A 17,463-nucleotide genomic window follows, 5' to 3' on the forward strand; every position below is an offset into this window, starting at 1 on the left:
CTGGGAACATTATGTTTCTGGTGCCTTTGCTTGAAATAGCCAAGATCCTTCCAAGCAATTATTTTTGTCGTTGTCTTAAGGACACAAGGAACTACTCAAGTTTTCTTTCACTGACTTCTAGAAAGCCCCAGGGAAGTCTGTGGCCTACCTTTAGTAAATAGATAGGGTATCGCAGAATGCAGTTAGCATCTCTTGACATTATTCTGGCTTCATCATAGTTTCTCTTGGCCCCATTTTTACTTAAATTTTTATCATTTGCCATTGGACTGTGCACGCCTTTTTAAATTAACTTCATTCCTTTGGGGAATTACATGTGAATAAATAAGCCAGGCCCGGCTGTCGCTGGCACGGATGGCAAACAGGACTTAAAGGGGAGCAGTGCTGGCTCCTCGGGGGGACCAGCAAAGGGAGGAAGGAAGGGTCGGTGGTCAGGAGAGCTGCCCGGTCCAGCAGCGAGGGCTGCTTCACGTCGTGGCCACACTCAGGAAATTGATATATATCCTCCGTGGCAAGACATCTGGGATCTTCTAGATACATTTTCAGTTCAAAAAATTAATTTCCACTGCTTTAATTAGGCGTTCTCATCATTCAACACTAGTGCTTGAAGATGCTCTAATAATTTAAATAATTTAAAAATTATTTAATGAATGCCTTCCTGTGTCCCACTGACTGAGGCCATGAGAACGTAAAAGATGCCAAGGGTCAGTTTCAGTAGAAACACCAGACAGAGACAGCCAGCCAGGTCCTCAATCATTGACACCAATGGTGCAGAAGGTCACAGTGTGGGGGCAGTTGACCTTCGGTGTTCCCTTTGGAAGGAATGTGCTCCAGACCCGGTGAACCTGTCTGAGAAGAAAATATGGTCTTGCTTTGCGTTGGAACAGCAAAGTAATGCGTGTACAGAAGTGGCTGGGGTTTTTCTTTTTGTATTCTTTTGCAATGTGATCCTGGCTGCGAATCTTTTGCTCCTAAGAGAAGGTACAGAGACCTACCTTAACTTTGAGTGTTTATCAAAAACCTTTGGCAATTAGCGTGTCCCCGTCGAGTAGCTGTCCTTCATGGTACACTGTTTCCTCAGCTGTCCTTGTCAATGCAGAGATGTACCCATGCTCCTCTTGGTGTGGGACTTTACTACTCATGTGGCAGAAATTTACACTCCACTTTGTATTGTGTACACATACACGTGCGCACACACACACACACACCTTCCAGTTTGCTTGATGTAATGGAAAATAAAAAACCTTACATTCAGCTCAACATGATAAAGGCCAGACCTAGATGGAGAAGTATGGACAGAGAAATCATAAAGAAATGCAGATTTTTGAGGAACATCATTTGACCAGTGTTGGTAATCTATTGGAGGTGAAAATCCTCCTTTATGCTTCTTCCTTATAGAGTCTAAGAACTGTCTCACTTCATTCACTGAAAGGGGGTTTCTTGCCAAATAACAGTATTACTTGCAGGACACCAGTGTTATTGGTGTGCCATTTGGTAGGATGAGAGATCTCCCACCCCCGGAGTCTAGTGCCTGCAAGTCCAAGGGTCCCAGGGGGTGGATCAGTTAGGACCCTGTGGTCATCACTCTCTCTGGAGGCCCCAGAGCATGTGGCCTGAATTACTCATTGCTTATAGTTCATATAGTATTTCTATACAACTGGACCAGAAGGAATAAAGGCCTTATATTGCAGAATGAGCTAGGAGAGCCTTGAAATGCTTTTTAAAAAGAGTGCTTTTAGCTAAGACCCAAAGCAGTGAGGTCTTGGGGAAAGACAAATGGAATCATAAGATGTGGGACCAGCCCTTCGCTGTTATACTTTATGTAACACTGCCTGCTTGCTTTCCCCATCCTGATCCTGAGTCCTGTTTCACTGACTGTTATCCTAACAGTTCTGTATGTACATTATTATTTGAAGGTTGTAGTCTCTCATTTATGAGTTCTGTGGAGAGGCTTAGGACAGACATTGATTTTCTTTATCTGTCAAATACGTAATATAGTCTGCCATGCATTTTCTCAATAGTTTCTATTGCCTGTGCACGCAGTGATCTGGATAAAAATCTTCCCTTCGTTTATTCATTCAGGCAGTCCACCAGCTACTTCGTTAGCACCTGCTAAGTAGCAGTCATGGTGAATAATGGTATGGGATCTTGGAAAAAGTAAATGGTACAGAAATGGATGTAAGGGACAGTTTTTATGTCTGAATTCAGTCTCAACAGACATGCAAACAGATTCAGAGACTTACCCTTTTGGCCATGACTGAGTAACCAGTACTGGACTATACTTCCTGCCATAAACAATTATAAAACTAGGAAAAATATATTAATCAACTTCTTTCAGACACTGAATAGACAGTGCAAGCCTCTTTAAAAAAAAAGGGGGGGGGGCGCCTGGGTGTCTCAGTCGGGTCCGCATCCGACTTCGGCTCAGGTCATGATCTCACGGTTCGCAGGTTCGAGCCCCGCATCGGGCTCTGTGCTGACAGCTAGCTCAGAGCCTGGAGCCTATCTTCAGATTCTGTGTCTCCCTTTCTCTCTGACCCTCCCCTGCTCACACTGTCTCTACCTCTCTCTCAAAAATAAATAAAACATTAAAAAAAAAAAAAGACAGTGCAAGCCTCTGATCAACAAGAGAAAGAAAACACACAAGTAGACTCCATAATTACCCTTGCTTTCTTCCTAGAGACCCTTTCTTATATGTAGTATGGGGGTGGGGGGGCAGCACCTAAGTAGAATACAGTTGTCTTGCTGAGGTAGGGAGGCAGAATCAGCTGCTGCTAAGGTAGCTGGACTTTGTGGGTCAGAGTATCAGACAGGAGTGAATTTCACAAAGAAGGCACTGTGAAAATCTGTACGGGGATCCTCTTTAGTGATTGGATGAGTATTAACCTGCTGAATGTTAGAGGCAAGTCCGTTTAGAGAATAGTAACGGGGGAGGTGTGAGCTAACTAGAGAATATGGAGGCTGTAAGGTGCTGAGATGTAGAAATTCCAATCATCTGGTGGAGACATCTTGTTGAACATCCCAGGAATTCAACCAAGACCCCAGAAAGACCAAGCTTTGGGAGTAGAGATATTATCACCCTAGAGGTCTACTCTAGACACTCTCAAACAAAGATTAAAAATAAGAGAGTCTTAAAGACAGATAACAAACTGAGGGTTGCTGGTGGGGTGTTGGGTGGGGGACAGGGCTAAAGGGGAGAGGGGCAGTAAGGAGGACACTTGTTGGGAGGAGCACTGGGTGTTACATGTAAGTGATAAATCGCTACATTCTATTCTTGAAATCATTATTACACTATATGTTAACTAACTTGGGTTTAAATTGTAAAAAATAGTTTCAAAAGGATCAAGCTGACAAGCTGATGTGCAAATAAATTAACTACTTAACAGACATAACTCTTTGAAAAGCCCCCCCAAAAAAAGTCCAGACTGTCAACACTATAGCATCAACAATATCCAGCAAATAATAAGAGCTTCTAAATATGAAAAGAAGCAGAAAAAAGTGATCTGTAACCAGGAGAAGAAAACAATAGAGACACACACAAAGATATTGGAGGTAACAGAAAAGAAATTTCAAATGGATATTAATATGTTTAGGAATTCAGAGGAAAAATGATCATAATGATTGTACTGATGGAGACTATCATAGGAAAAAACTAGACATTCTAAAAATAAAATACAATGTCTGAAATGAAAACTTTAGAGGGTGGAAGAAGAGATCAATGAACTTGAAGACAAGGCAATAGAAGCTATCCAAACCGATGCAAATAATAAAAGGTTAAAGAAAATAGACACTAGGTGATCTATGGGGACAATATCAAGCATTCTAACATATGTGTAAAACTGGAGTCCAAAAGGAAAAGTGATAATTAGGGGCAGAAAAAAAAATGAAAAACTTCTATCCAAAAAGTTTCAGAATTGATGAAAAATATCAATCCATAAATCCCAGGAGCTCAGCACACCCCAAGCAGGATAAACACAAAGAAAACCAGAACTTAACACATAATCCTCAAACTGGTGACAATTTAAAAAAATAAAAAGAACATCTGAGATTTTTCTATCATCATTTTGTCAAGATCACGCGAAAGTTGGGAAAACATTTAATATCCAGGGAAACAAGCATGTGAATTATCATTAAAATCTCATAAGAAATAATGCAAGTCAGAAAATAGTGCAATGGTATTTTTTAAGGGCTGAAAGAAAAGAAAACTATCAACCCAGAATTCTACAGCTAAGGAAAATATCCTTCAAAACTGAAGGCAAAATTTACATATTTCCAGGAAAGCTAAAGTTGACATAATTACCAGCTAACCTCCACTGTAACAAATGGTAAAGGTAATTCTTCAGTTAGAAAGCAAATGATAACAGATAGAAAATTGATTCAATGTAAAACAATGAAGATTGCCAGAAATGGCAAATATGTGAGCAAAGATGTTCTCTTCTTTTTAAAATGCTTTTTAAAAAATTGACTGTTTACAGCAAACTAATGACAGTCTATTATGGGATTTAAATATATGTTAAAATATTTGACAATAATGGAAAGGACATGAAAGAGTTAATATATCTTGGTAATAATCTTACAACATTACAGGAAGAGTGCTAAGAAATCCATCTATTGCAGGTTGTGAGAAGGTGAAAACGCATTTTGTAATCCCTAGCCAAAATAAAAAAAGATATTTTATAATGATTGAAGGGTCAATTCATCATGAAGATAAAAGTCTCAAATGTGCATGCACCCAATAACAGAGGTTTAAGGAATAAAAACTATGTGAGTTACAAAATAATTAAACTGAATGAAAATTAGAAATACCAATATAAAAAATGTATGGGGATACAGCCAAAGCAATGCTTAGAGAAAAACTTACAGCTCTAAAGGTTTATAATAGCAAAGAAGAAAGGTTTAAATCAATGATCTAAGCGAGGAGTTGGCAAACTATGCCTATGAACTTAGAATGACTTTTATATTAAAGGGATGGAGATAGAGAAGGAGGGAAAGAAGAGATAAAGAGGGGAGGAAGAGAGAGCAGTAATATAGACCAGATGTGGCCCCCAAATCTTAAAATATTTACTCTCTGACCTTTTACAAAATACAAATTGGCGACTCCCAACCTACACTTTCACCTGAAGAAACTAGGAAAAGGAGATGAAATAAAACCCGAAGCAAATAAAAGAAGAAAATTTTAAAAAATAAGAGCAGGAAATCTATGGACCAGAAAATAAAGAAACAATAGAGGAAAATCATGAAACCAAATGCTGGTTCTCAGGAAAGACCCATAAAATTGAAAACAAAACAAAACAAAACAAAACAAAAACTTTACCCGGACTGATCAAGAAAGGAAAGATAAAACACAGATTATCAAGATCAGGAATCAACAAGGGACATTACTCCAGATGTTACAAACATCATAATAAGGATATTTTATAAATTTGACAAGTTAGGTGAAATTAAAAACTCATTGAAAAATATAACTTTCTGAATTTGACACCTGAAGAAACAGAAAATCTGAATAGACCTATATGTGCTAAAGAAATTGAATTTGTAAGGAAAAACAAAACAAAAACAAAACATCTTGGCCACAGAGAGAACTCTAGAATCACTCTGTCACTATTAAACATGTAAACTCTATTAAACTCTATTACATATGTAAGCAAGAATTATCACCGATATTGCTTAAAGACTTTCAGAAAATAGAAGAGAAAACGCGTCCCAATACATTTCATAAGCTCAATATATATACCAGACAAGGACATAAACCTGTAGTCCAATGTACCTTGTGAATGTGTATATGCAAAAATTCCCAACAAAATACTGGAAACCCAAATCCAGCAATATATAAATTTGTGATGTTTATCCCAGTAATGAAAGATTGGTTTAATATGTGGAAATTAATCAATATAGTTCACCATATTAACAGAATAAATGGGAAAAACAGGAAAAGCATTTGCTAGAATTAAATACCTATTTCCGATTTTAATACACATTCTTAGAAAACTGGAAATGGAAGAAGACTTCCTCCTTTTGACAAAGAGCAGTTATGAAAAACCTACAGCTAGTGTCCTTATGTAATGCTAAAAGAATGAATACTTTCCATCTAAACTAATGTTTATTTAACATTGGAGAGGAGGTCCCAGTCTATGCAAGGAAAGCCAAAAATATAATAAAATCGTAAAGATTTTTAAACTTCCCAATAGTGTTGCCTACACTAACTGTACCTGCGTTTTTCTCTCTTACTGTCTTCAGTTGGCTCCAAGCAGGCATCCCCTCCCCCACCCATCATTACACCAGAACCTCTCTCACAGAGATTATCATTCACCTCTGTTTTGTCAACTCTCACAGTTCATTCCTCAGGTAATTTAACCTACAAGCATCATTTAACATAGCTGATGTTCCCTCTTCCTTGAAACTCTTTTTTTATCTCTCTCTCTCTCTCTCTCTTTTAACTTGCCTTTTGCCTCTTTCTGGCTTTCTTCTGACCTCACAGGCTACTTCTCGTCAATCGTTTTTATTGGTAGCACCTCACCTCCCCAGCCTCTGAACGGAACGCTCAGAGCTCAGCTCTGACTTGGCCTCTCTCCCCAGATTACTTCAAATCGCCCCTGTATCCTGATAATCCTCTCAGATGTTATGAATCTCTGCCAGAACCCTTCTCCTGAACCAGATTTCTTAATCCAACTGTCTACTTGACATCTCCATTTCGATTAATGGCGAACTGCTAAAACTTCACACATGGAATTAAAAATTCCCGATCTTCCCATCAGCCCACCCAAAGGCTGCTCCCCTGCAGTCTTCACCATCTCCATGACCGGTCTTTTCACTTCTTACCTCACTCAGGTCAGAAAACTTCACACCATTCTTCATGCATCTTTTCAACATCTCCTATCCAAATTGGTTCCCCAATCCTAGCAGACTACCTTCAGAGAGATCCAGAATGTGATCATTTCTCCAGATTTTCCCCAACGGCCTTTATCCAAATCACTGCTATCTTGGGTGTGTTAACTAACAGCCTCCTAACTGATATCCTCGCTTCCACCCCTGCTGCCTCGATAGTCCGTTCTCTGGACAACAAGCCAGCACGATCTCTTCCAACAGAAGTGAAACCACATTTCTCCTAAGCTAAAAACACCCAAGGGTTCGGAGGAGCTGTTCCAAGTCGGATCTTTCCCTTTTCCTGCTTCTGGTTCTGTGATCAACGAAACTACCAAAGCACTTGTAAAATATGCTACTATATCTTCACAAGTTATGTATCTGGTTTTTTGAAACTAGATGCTGGATATTCCATTTATTCCTATTAGTTTTCAGCATGTTAGTTTCAGTCCACGGTCCTATCTTCTGAGGTCATCTTAGGTCACAACTCTGCATTCCAGACGGTACCAGCAACCCATGTCGTTGGCACACTGTGTATGTTCCCCTTCACATCATTGACAAAAACGTTGAGGCCCCCCCAACATCTTGCTCTCAGTCATGCGAGGTGAGGTGGCATGCGTGGTGTGCCCTTATGGTTAGGCAATGGAGCTCTTCCAGGGAAAGAAGCAGGGAACTTTCCTTCCTGAAAAACACTTCAGCCTGCACCTACTTGCTCTCAGACATCACCTGCCACCTATATTTAGCCTCCTCTCTGCTCAGTGGTGACCTGCTGGCTTTTGGAAAAGGAAGCTCAAGAGTATAACCGTACTGTCTTTCAACGTGGGGCCCATGAGTACTGTGCAAGTCAGCTTCCTCTCGCACGCACAACAAAATGGGGAGGAGATGAGAATCAGAGTGAATGCGAATGAAGAAAAGAGTCACTGACGATGAGAACGGTGACTTGTTTGGGAACTTAAGAATTAAACAATTCTGATTCCCAGACTCCCTTCGGGTCTTCCCCTCCAGTGAAGGCCAGGGGAAAGTCCCTCGTAAACAAAGGTTACCCAGTGACTTCTTGTGTAACTTGCCTCATGTTTGTGCTCTGCCAGGAACCTACTGCCAGCAGAGAGAGGTCGAGGCCATCATGGAAGGTGATGAGGACGACAGAGGCTGTTGCTGCTGTAAGCCGGGCCACCTGCCGCACCTGTTGTCCTGCAATGCCGCGTTTAACCTCCGTTGGCTCACCTGGGAGATCACACGAACACAGTACATCCTGCAGGGCTACAGCATCATGGACAACAACGCAGCCACCATGCTGCAGGTGTATGACCTCCGCAGGACACTCATCCGGTACTACATCAAGGTATCGCTGCTCTGGGCCCCCGGGACACTTGCCTGAGTAATCCCTTTGGGCTGGCCTAGGAGACTCCGGAAGAGCTTTGCAAATAGCTAGATTCTGAAGCTTCTCCTCAACTTCCAAATCTGAGACCCAGCTAGGTTGGGGAACTGCCGGTTTAGCAAAACAAGCCTCAAGGGCTTTGAGGTAGCCTTTGAATTCATGCTTTGAGTCACCTTCTAACGGTGGCTAATAGACAGTTCTTTTCCTTCCATAGATCTGTGTCTTCACTTCTAACGCAGCACAGCTATGTGATGGTGGCGATGGTGAATTGAAATGTCCTGAAAATATCACCAAACGTCAGTGTTTACATGTTAGAAGTTATCACTTTATTATTTTTTATTTTTTTAATGTTTTATTTATTTCTAGGAGAGAGAGAGAGACAGCGTGAGCAGGGGAGGTTCAGAGAGAGAGGGAGTCACAGACTGAAACAGGCTCCAGGCTCTGAGCTGGCAGTCAGCACAGAGCCCGACGCGGGGCTTGAACCCATGAACCGCGAGATCATGACCTAAGCGAAAGTCGGACGCTTAACCGACTAAGCCACCCAGGTGCCCCAGAAGTTATCACTTTAGATACCCTGCAATTTCCACATTAGAACCAGATTTATTTTTTAAGCTTAAAATAAAAACTCGAAAGTATAGTGAAATGATCTAATGAGGATTAGTTATGACAGCCTTTCGTCCATGCTCATTTGGGACTAACCACAGAGCTCTGCTGTTGCTGGTATCCACATCTGCCTAACCCCTATTCACCCTCAGAAAATGTGCCGGTTTGGAGTGAAGTCTCCCAGAAAACAAATGTGAACCTTGAGCAAGGGTACAGAGGGACAATCAGGTGAAGGTGTTTCCTAAGAGGGGGGAGTCTTTGTTCTGGCCTCTGTTCAGAGGGAGCACTCTGCATGCAGAGAACCCTGGGTCCTTGTCCTCAGAGCAGTCCACATTTTAATGCCATTTAAAACGAGGACGCTTCTCCATTTGAGATCCCGGACTCCCTTCCAGCCGAGGCTGCAAGAGGTGGCCCAGCAGAAATGAGGAAATGCAACGTAGACAGATAACACAGGTGCCTCAAGCGTCAGGGGTTTCAACCAAGAAATGTGGAATATCTCCCAAGGAGAGCCCCATGGGTGCGTCCATAGCGCTAAAGTTTACGGGAAATAGAAGACAGATTGTAAAAAGTCAGAAGGTTAAATAATTCTTAATGATCACACCCCAAGGCAGCTGCAACAAGACATGTTGGTGAAACCCTTTCCTGCGCAGAATATTCAAAACCGATTTAGTGGTTCATATCCGCCACCTTCACGTGTGGTGAAGGGGTGCGGGAATTTACAGCCACACCTCACACGGAACTGTGGATGTTTCGCCCAGCCTTCCATGCACTGGGGCAGACTTGGAAAAGTAAATCAGGGAGTGTTGACCTCCCGCCTCATGAACTTCAGGGTCTGCTCCCTTGGCCAATATAAACTAGGCTGTAAGACGTTTTCTATACGGAGTCAACCCTAGGCAACCTTGGTGTGCCAGTTGGGAGTAGAGTTGGCAGTGTGTCATGAAATAACTATGGCACCCTCGTGTGAGAAGCGTGTTTCTGTTGCACGTGAATGAAGAAGGGAGCAGTGGCTCTGTTCCAGGAAGTCCTAGGGACCCAGGTTCCTTCCAGCGGCCAGTCCTACCATTTTAAGTGGCTTCCCCCACTTCGTGTTCCAAGATGTAAGCCCCAGGCTTAAATGGATGGAGGAGAGGACACAGGAGACAGAGGGCATGTGCCAGCTGTGCCCTAGAAATGCTCCTGGAACTTGCCACAGTACATTCCTGGTGTCTCCCAGTGGCCAGAAGGTTGTCCTGTCCCGGCAGTGAGGAGGTTAGGAAAGTGCGTTCTGAGCAGCCTTGAACCCAGACAGAAACCATCTGGAACTTTCCACGGTTGTTTCCGGTAGAGTTTCTACACTGCCCCCCATCCCCACCTTTGCACACACATTCCTGAACCCCCGCCCCCACCCCCGCCAGGCCCCCTCCTCCTGCTATTCTCTCCTCACCGTCGCTGTGCTCACAAGCTGCCTCGGGGCCCATGCCCGGCGTTCACCTCGCCTCCGCCTTCCGGCAGCTCCCTCAGCACCAGAGCCGCGCCCACCTGACTCCTCTTCGGGTCCCCAGAGTTCAGTGTGATGACTTGCATGTTGAGGTGTCCAGTGAATTATTTAGACTGAATGAACAAAGGTCCCAGGTAATGTGGATCTGGGGTCCAGACCATACAGTCCGGGTGGATGAGATCCAGATGTAGGCAAGAGTCTGAGTGACCTGCTGTGGGGGCAGGTCATGGGAAGGGGGTTCAACACTGAGCCCCATCTCTGTGAATCGGGGGCTCCCCATAAACAGCCTTTCCACGGGTCAGACTTGTGGACAGACCCAGCCTCATACGATTGAGCAGCGAGTCACCATGAGTGAGAGAAGGGAGAGGGAAGGGTGTGATACCTTCTTGGGGTTGACCTTCTTGGCTTTTCCAGAGGCCTTGGGGGCACCACTCCAGGACCTGCTTTTTGATACCTCCCTCCCTGCAACTGGTAATTGAATTGATATATTCCAACTCCGTGGGCCTGGGGAGGGGCCTCAGTACCTGTAGCTTTAAATTCATTTCCTAAGTGATTTGATGCACAGCAAAGCTTGGCCACCACTACAGACATATTTGTGCTCAAGAGAAACAGAATTCTCTCAAATTCCCAGTCAGTGCCCGGGAGGGGCCGAGATTCGGAGGCAGTTGGGTTAGTTCACGGTGGCATCCACAGGCCTGTTCACGCGAGACTGTCTCTCCATCCAGCATTCAGTGCTTGCCCGCCCTTTGGTGTGGGGTAGCTCAGAATTTGCACTCATCCCCTCCGTGGAGGTAGTTAAAGAACATTTCTGGAGCGCCGAGTGGCTATCAGAACAGAAGAGAGAGCCTTTGAGGGTAAAAACCTTGCTTACTTGGTGTACTAAATTGCCTTTGTTATTCTGAGTTGCTTGAAGTTTCATTCTTTTTATCATCATCATGATTATTTTTTATTGGGCAGGCAAATCAAACAGGAAGAAAAGCATGGCATAATTCCATGACACAAAAGGATTTCTTTCTTCTTGTTTTTAATCTCCTAATAAACTGGGTCACTTCCCCCACCCTGTATGAATATATTTGAAATCATTTCCTTCTTGACGACTGGAGGGTTTTCTCTGGTGCCTCCTCCAGCTCCCCTCCATTTATTGGTGTTTTAAACCCTCGGAGCAGTCAAGGAAACAGCTTTCTGCGAGGGCCTGGCTTTCCTGCTGACTTTGTTCCTGTCCAAGCTTTCCAGAAACGAGATGTGCTTATCGCTGCCCTTGCAGAATGAGGAGCGGAAGACCCCACATGTGGGTCTGCCTGCCAGAGCCCCCTTCCTAGAATGAGCTGTCTGATAGAATATGCTGATCTACAATGAAAATGAGAAGCCAGGAGAATCCCTGCTGGAGGAGCAAGATACGGTGGATTAATTCAGAAGACGTCCCGCTTTCAACAAGGATCACGTTGTACATCGTCCATTCATTCCCCACTCCCACCCCCTCCCCCGTCCTTACTTATCAGTTCTTCTTAGTGTCGTGTCCATTTCATCCTGACAGATTCTGAAGGATTTCACACTGTTCATTGACTCTGTCTCCCTGACAGAATTTCTGCCGAAGCCAACTGGAAATGGGGTAATGGGTTGCAACTATTGGGTGTGTGGTGTGTTTCCTCCGGAGCGAGAGGAGCGGATTCCCCTGGCACACGGGAGAGCTGAGCCGGGGGAAGCACTGGGAAGTCAACGCCGCAAGACTGTGCCAGACCTGGAGAAGGAAGTTTTAACCTCCGGGATTCAAAACCCTCGTTAACTATTCTGACTTCATCGGGGGCTATTTTCATTCCTCCCTAGGAATGAATGAAAAGGTAAACGCCCTTCAGGTTTTGTTTGTTGTTCCTGTCTGCTACATGTGCTTAGGACATATCGGGGGGGAAAAACCAGACCAGATGTTTGCTAGAGCCAGATGTTCAGACAGACCCAACGTCTTTGTACCCTTAGTAATTGTTGGGCGAGACGCCGTGCCTCTGGCCAGTCACAGATTCTCCTGTGCTTGCGACTTTGGGTCAGCTGTGCAAACCACCTGCATCATAAAACTTTTAAATTATCCTGTCAGCAAGTCGACAGTAGAAACCCTCCAGGTTCAGGGGCGCCTGGGTGGCTCAGTCGGTTAAGCGTCCGACTTCGGCTCAGGTCATGGTCTCACAGTTCATGAGCTCAAGCCCCGCATCGGGCTCTGTGCTGACAGCTCAGAAGCTGAGTCTGCCTCGGATTCTGTGTCTCCCCACTCTCTGACCCTTGCCAGCTCACACTCTATCTCTCTGTCTCTCTCAAAAATTAAAAAAAAAAAAAAACCTCCAGATTCAGAACTGACATTTTTGAATATTAGAAGGCACTCTGGTGACCACCACAGACTCAGCTGTCCCTGGCCCCACATGCCCTCTGTCCCCTTACCCCGACTCCTCGCCCCTCACCTGGGCACCTGGCACTGACTCCCTGAGCCTCAAGCCCCCTGGGTGGGTAAGTCCTGGATTCCAGGACTTATATGCCAAATATAAGCTGGGTGCAGGCCGCGTGCTGAGTTCTTCATACTCACTCTTCTCGTCTTAAATCTCAGAAAAATGAAGAGAAGTGGGCTTCACTCGCGCCTCTGTCCTTTCCTCCTCCTCCTTCCCTCCCACTCTTACGCTCAAGGGCCTTCTCCGGGCCAGCATTGTTGTCCTGGGCACAGTGCTGCAGAAATGACAGAGCACATGAACTGCGGACTTCGTTCTCCCCGCTTGGCCACAGAGAAGATGTCCCAGAGAAGGAAGGCCACACACGCCATGAGCTGCAGATCAGCCTTCCCGAAGCCCAGGCTGCCGTCGGTCCTAACAGCTGAGAATGGCTGAGTCAGGCATTTGCCCTCGTTTGGCCCAAATCCAGGGACCGCGTGAGTCCATCCGCTCACCTGCTCAAACTCCTCAGATAACCTGAAACCGGACCCTCATCAGCAAGCTCTGCCCTGGGTGCTCCAGATCTCATGACCCAGCCAGAGGGAGGGCAGAGCAGGAGAGAGGGCAGGAGCCCGCCTAGAAAAGCGGGTCTCTGCCCACTCAGTCACGGGTGTCACCTCAGCCCTGGCCAGGCCCACGCCATGGGGCGTCCTTTCTGTCTTCTTCCTGGGAAGAATGTGTTTTTACGATCAGAGAGGGCCACGGGAGCACTCGTGGCTGCCTCTTTTGAGCCAAACGCCACCCTTCCCTTTCCTCGTGATTCCCAGGTGACATGCAAGCCATGTTCCCGGGGCCGCCCCAGCCTCAGTGGCGCTGAGTACCGCGTCCAGCTGCCTGTGATAATGAAGCATAGAGAAGGTTATAATGAAGGTATACTCCCATCTGCTGCTGATGCACCCACATCCGAGTTGGATGTTCATTTTCTCTGCTGCATTTTGATTTCCCCTCGCTGGGTGCTAGCCTTGCTGAAGGACGGCATTCATTGGCAAACTACAAGATGGCTTTTGGTAAAGCTGTGACTTAGCATAAGAAAGCCACAGAGTGGCATTTTCGCCGGTTGGGATTCCTAAGTGGAACCTCTGATGGAGGGGAAAACACAGGTTATCTTGAAGGCGACACACATGTCCACTGTCCAGGCACCCAGGATTACATGTGCTTGTGTGTTTCAACAATTCTACGTCATAAGTACTTTCCATAAGAATTTTGTTGTTTTTGGGGGACACAGTCCATTGAGCATCTGACTTCAGCTCAGGTCATGATCTCCGGGTGTGCGAGTTCGAGTCCCGCATCAGGCTGTGTGCCAACAATTCAGAGCCTGGAACCTGGTTCGGATTCTGCGTCTCCTCTCTCTCTGCTCCTCCCCACGCCCTACTCTCTGTTTCTCTCTCAAAAATAAACATTTAAAAGATTTTTTTTAGGAAGCACTTTGTTGTTTTTGTTCATTAAACAGTCTTTGGCCGGGGTCCTGGGAGAGGGTCTGCCCCAGTGTCTTTCTGCTGGATTCAGCCACACGTGGCCTCCACAGGAGTCTGCGGTAACCCAAGGGTATTCTTATGTGTCTCTCCGAAGGGGCGGGGCTCCTGTCATTCTTCCTCACCATAGAAATTCTGTCTTAAGGTGCCCCTTAAGACAGGACCTTCTAGAACATCTCAAGTAAGTTCTACACATTAACCCTAGCAGGAAATACCATGACACCACATGTGGGAAGTAGCTCTCACACTTTCCTGACGCTGATTTACTTTACGAGATACAACAAATAAAAAGCCTTTGTGTCTTTTGAATGGCTCTAATGGCTCCAAATCTTGCTTTCTCTCCGCAGAGCATCATATACTATATGGTGACATCCCCCAAACTTCTCTCGTGGATCAAAAATGAATCACTTCTGAAGTCCCTGCAGCCGTTTGCCAAGTGGCATTACATCGAGCGTGACCTCGCCATGTTCAACGTTAACACCGATGATGACTACGTCCCGTGTCTCCAGGGGATTACACGAGCCAGCTACTGTAATGTTTATCTAGAATGGATTCAGTACTGTGCACGGAAAAGACAGGAGGTAGGTCAGGGAGGTGAGGACTGGAGGCGTCGAGTTAAATTTAAAAAAACAAGGAGCATTTATCCAGTCCGTCTCTCTCTTTTTTTTTTTTAATGTTTTGGATGTTTTTATTTTATTTTTGAGAGACAGAGATAGAGTGTGAGTGGGGGAGAGGCAGAGGGAGAGGGAGACACAGAATCCAAAGCAGGCTCCAGAACCTGAGCTGCCCAGAGCCCGACGCGAGGCTCGAACTCACAGACTACAAGATCATAACCTGAGCCGAAGTCGGATGCTCAACCGACTGAGCCGCCAAGGTGCCCCTTTTTCTTATGCTGTGTGGTAGACTCTGCTATTGTAGAGGAGACAGACGTAAGCATTTGGATAAATGTTTATTTAACACTTAGGCAAAATTAAAAGGAAGAATTCACATACCACTTCTCCAATAGGGGAGCCTTGAAGGGATACTTCTCTCTATACCGCGCTCAGGGTTAGCACAGTTTTAAGCATCCGTCATCGCTTTAAAAGTCTGGAAACTTCTCTGTTTAGTGCGTTTTGAGATTTCTGTACAAAGGATATCTCTGCTGAAATCGGGAGGATTTACTGCACATATTGAATCGTGGCCATGCAACCAGCTTGTCAGCCATCAAGATGGCCCACATCACTTGTGCAATAGTGTATCGTGGGCATTATCACTCACACACTGAGGACACTTCTAGAAATGACTTCAGGATAATGACAGCTTCTAGAAAGGAGGGTCGGCAAGGAGGAGGAGCAAGGGGAGGAGAAAGGGGAGGGAAGCAAGTGGAGGGACTTGGTTGACCTTGCTTCTTGGGATTTGAAAAGCTGAATCCATACGCCGTTGATGGACAGTTGCTCCAAAATGAATACAACCTCCTCAGTAGTGATGGAGTCTGCCAGCGGACTTGAGGAGACAAACCAAATGACACCAACCCAGGTCCCTGACCTTTCCTCGAGTGATTAAAAGCAAGTCGCAGAAGGAACAGGTGGCAGAATCCTTTCCCAGATGCAGCAAGGAGAATGAGTGCTGATATCTTAACCCAAGCTTGGCCTGTTCAGGTGGCTGAGGGGGTCAAAAATTCTACAGATATTCCTAGCTATCCCCGTGATAGCGTTCTTTCCTCATTTGGTTCCTGAAATTGTTTCCTTTGCCCTGCAAAAAGATATTTCGACTCTTTCTTCTGCATCTCTCCCACACCCCTCTTTTTCAGCTGACTTTGGATGACCCCTTAAATTTAATTGTCGATTGTGGACTTATGGTCAATTCAGTGGGCTCCTCGTTATAGGGAGAACAGAAAACCCTCACCTGCACGTGATTCCTATACTCTTCCCTCCCTGCTAGACACATCTTGCCCCTCCATTGAGTGCTAAGGTGGGTATCCATCTTACTGGAACCTCTGACCATCTTCACCTGAACCACCATATTCAAAATTCCAGAGAATTAGGTCAACAAGGCACACATTAGCCCCATCTCTCCCCTAAAGTAGCTTCCTCATTTCAATTTTTTTTCCATGTCCAAGCACAAGACAAAGGGCTTCAGGAAGCAGAGAATTCCCCAACCCTGGGGTGTTCTAGTCACCTCAGTGACCACAATGGCTGGCAGGCAAAGCCCCCTATAACTCTACCTTTATGATTCTGCGTCGGTGAGTGTTGGAACCCATGCGAAAGTTGAATTAACGACCTTGCTCTTTCAGCCTTCCAAGAACCTCGACAGTGATGAGGACTCTTCTCTTGTGACCCTGTCCTTTGCCCTGTGCATCCTGGGGAGGCGAGCTCTGGGAACGGCAGCTCACAACATGGCTCTCAGGTACCTGAAGAAACGGCACAGGCACTAACGTATTTCTGACCGATTTTTGTCAACCATTTTCTTTATTTTAACGTTATATAAGGATAGTTCTTTCCATAAAACATTCTGTTGGGCCCATAAGAAGCCTTCTTGAGCACTGTGACCTTTGGGAGTTCTACTTTTAGAAATGCCACTAGAACGGCGCAGCCAAAATCCCAGAATTCTGGGTACAGGGCCTTCTGTGTTACGAGGTACGGATATGAAGATGAAATGAAACCATTTATAGGAACTACCTAGCCTGGTCTCTAGCAAAATTAATGCTTAATAAAGGTTCATTCCCTTTCTCCTTTTTTCCACACGAAAGAAAATCATCACACCTGCCCTCTGTCTGTGGGGCTTTGATTAATTGGATGTCTCCTCGGCTGTTTTTTCAAACTCTGTTTCTACCAGATCTTCCTTTTCTGTTTGTAAATAGCTCACGGTTTTCTCCTTTTTTAAAAAAATTGACCTATCATTGACAAGTAGCATTATATTTGCTTCATAATGACGCACTATTTGTAGATACTGCAAAATGATCATAAGTCTAGTTAACATTCATCACCATACATATTTTTATTATGTTACAAATCTTTTGCCTTGTGGTGCAATAGAGCATCATTAACCCGAGAATCATCATACCGTGTTGTATATTACATCCCCATGACTTCATTATCTTATGACTAGAAGTTGGTACCTTTTGGCCTCCTTCATCCATTTTACACACTGCCTTCCCCTCCATCCTACGAGCTTGGTTTTGTTCCTGTTGTTTTGTTTTTTAGATTCCATGTATGTGAGATCACACAGTAT

The 17,463-nt window shown here is 44.8% G+C and overlaps 1 protein-coding gene across 1 annotated transcript in view; it reads left to right on the forward strand.

The window, feature by feature from the left end:
* The window catches only part of PCNX2 (pecanex 2), a 300,964-nt gene that overhangs the window by 256,878 nt on the left and 26,623 nt on the right, over positions 1-17,463 (forward strand). The window contains exons 26-28 of the mRNA XM_039248833.1: positions 7,947-8,200; positions 14,601-14,834; positions 16,526-16,638. Of these exons, the coding sequence (XP_039104764.1) occupies positions 7,947-8,200; positions 14,601-14,834; positions 16,526-16,638 (601 nt within the window). The remainder of the gene's footprint in view (positions 1-7,946; positions 8,201-14,600; positions 14,835-16,525; positions 16,639-17,463) is intronic.

The sequence above is a fragment of the Hyaena hyaena genome, unplaced genomic scaffold (assembly GCF_003009895.1).
Source record: "Hyaena hyaena isolate Hyena2069 unplaced genomic scaffold, ASM300989v1 scaffold_319, whole genome shotgun sequence".
NCBI classification, from domain to species: Eukaryota; Metazoa; Chordata; class Mammalia; order Carnivora; family Hyaenidae; genus Hyaena; species Hyaena hyaena.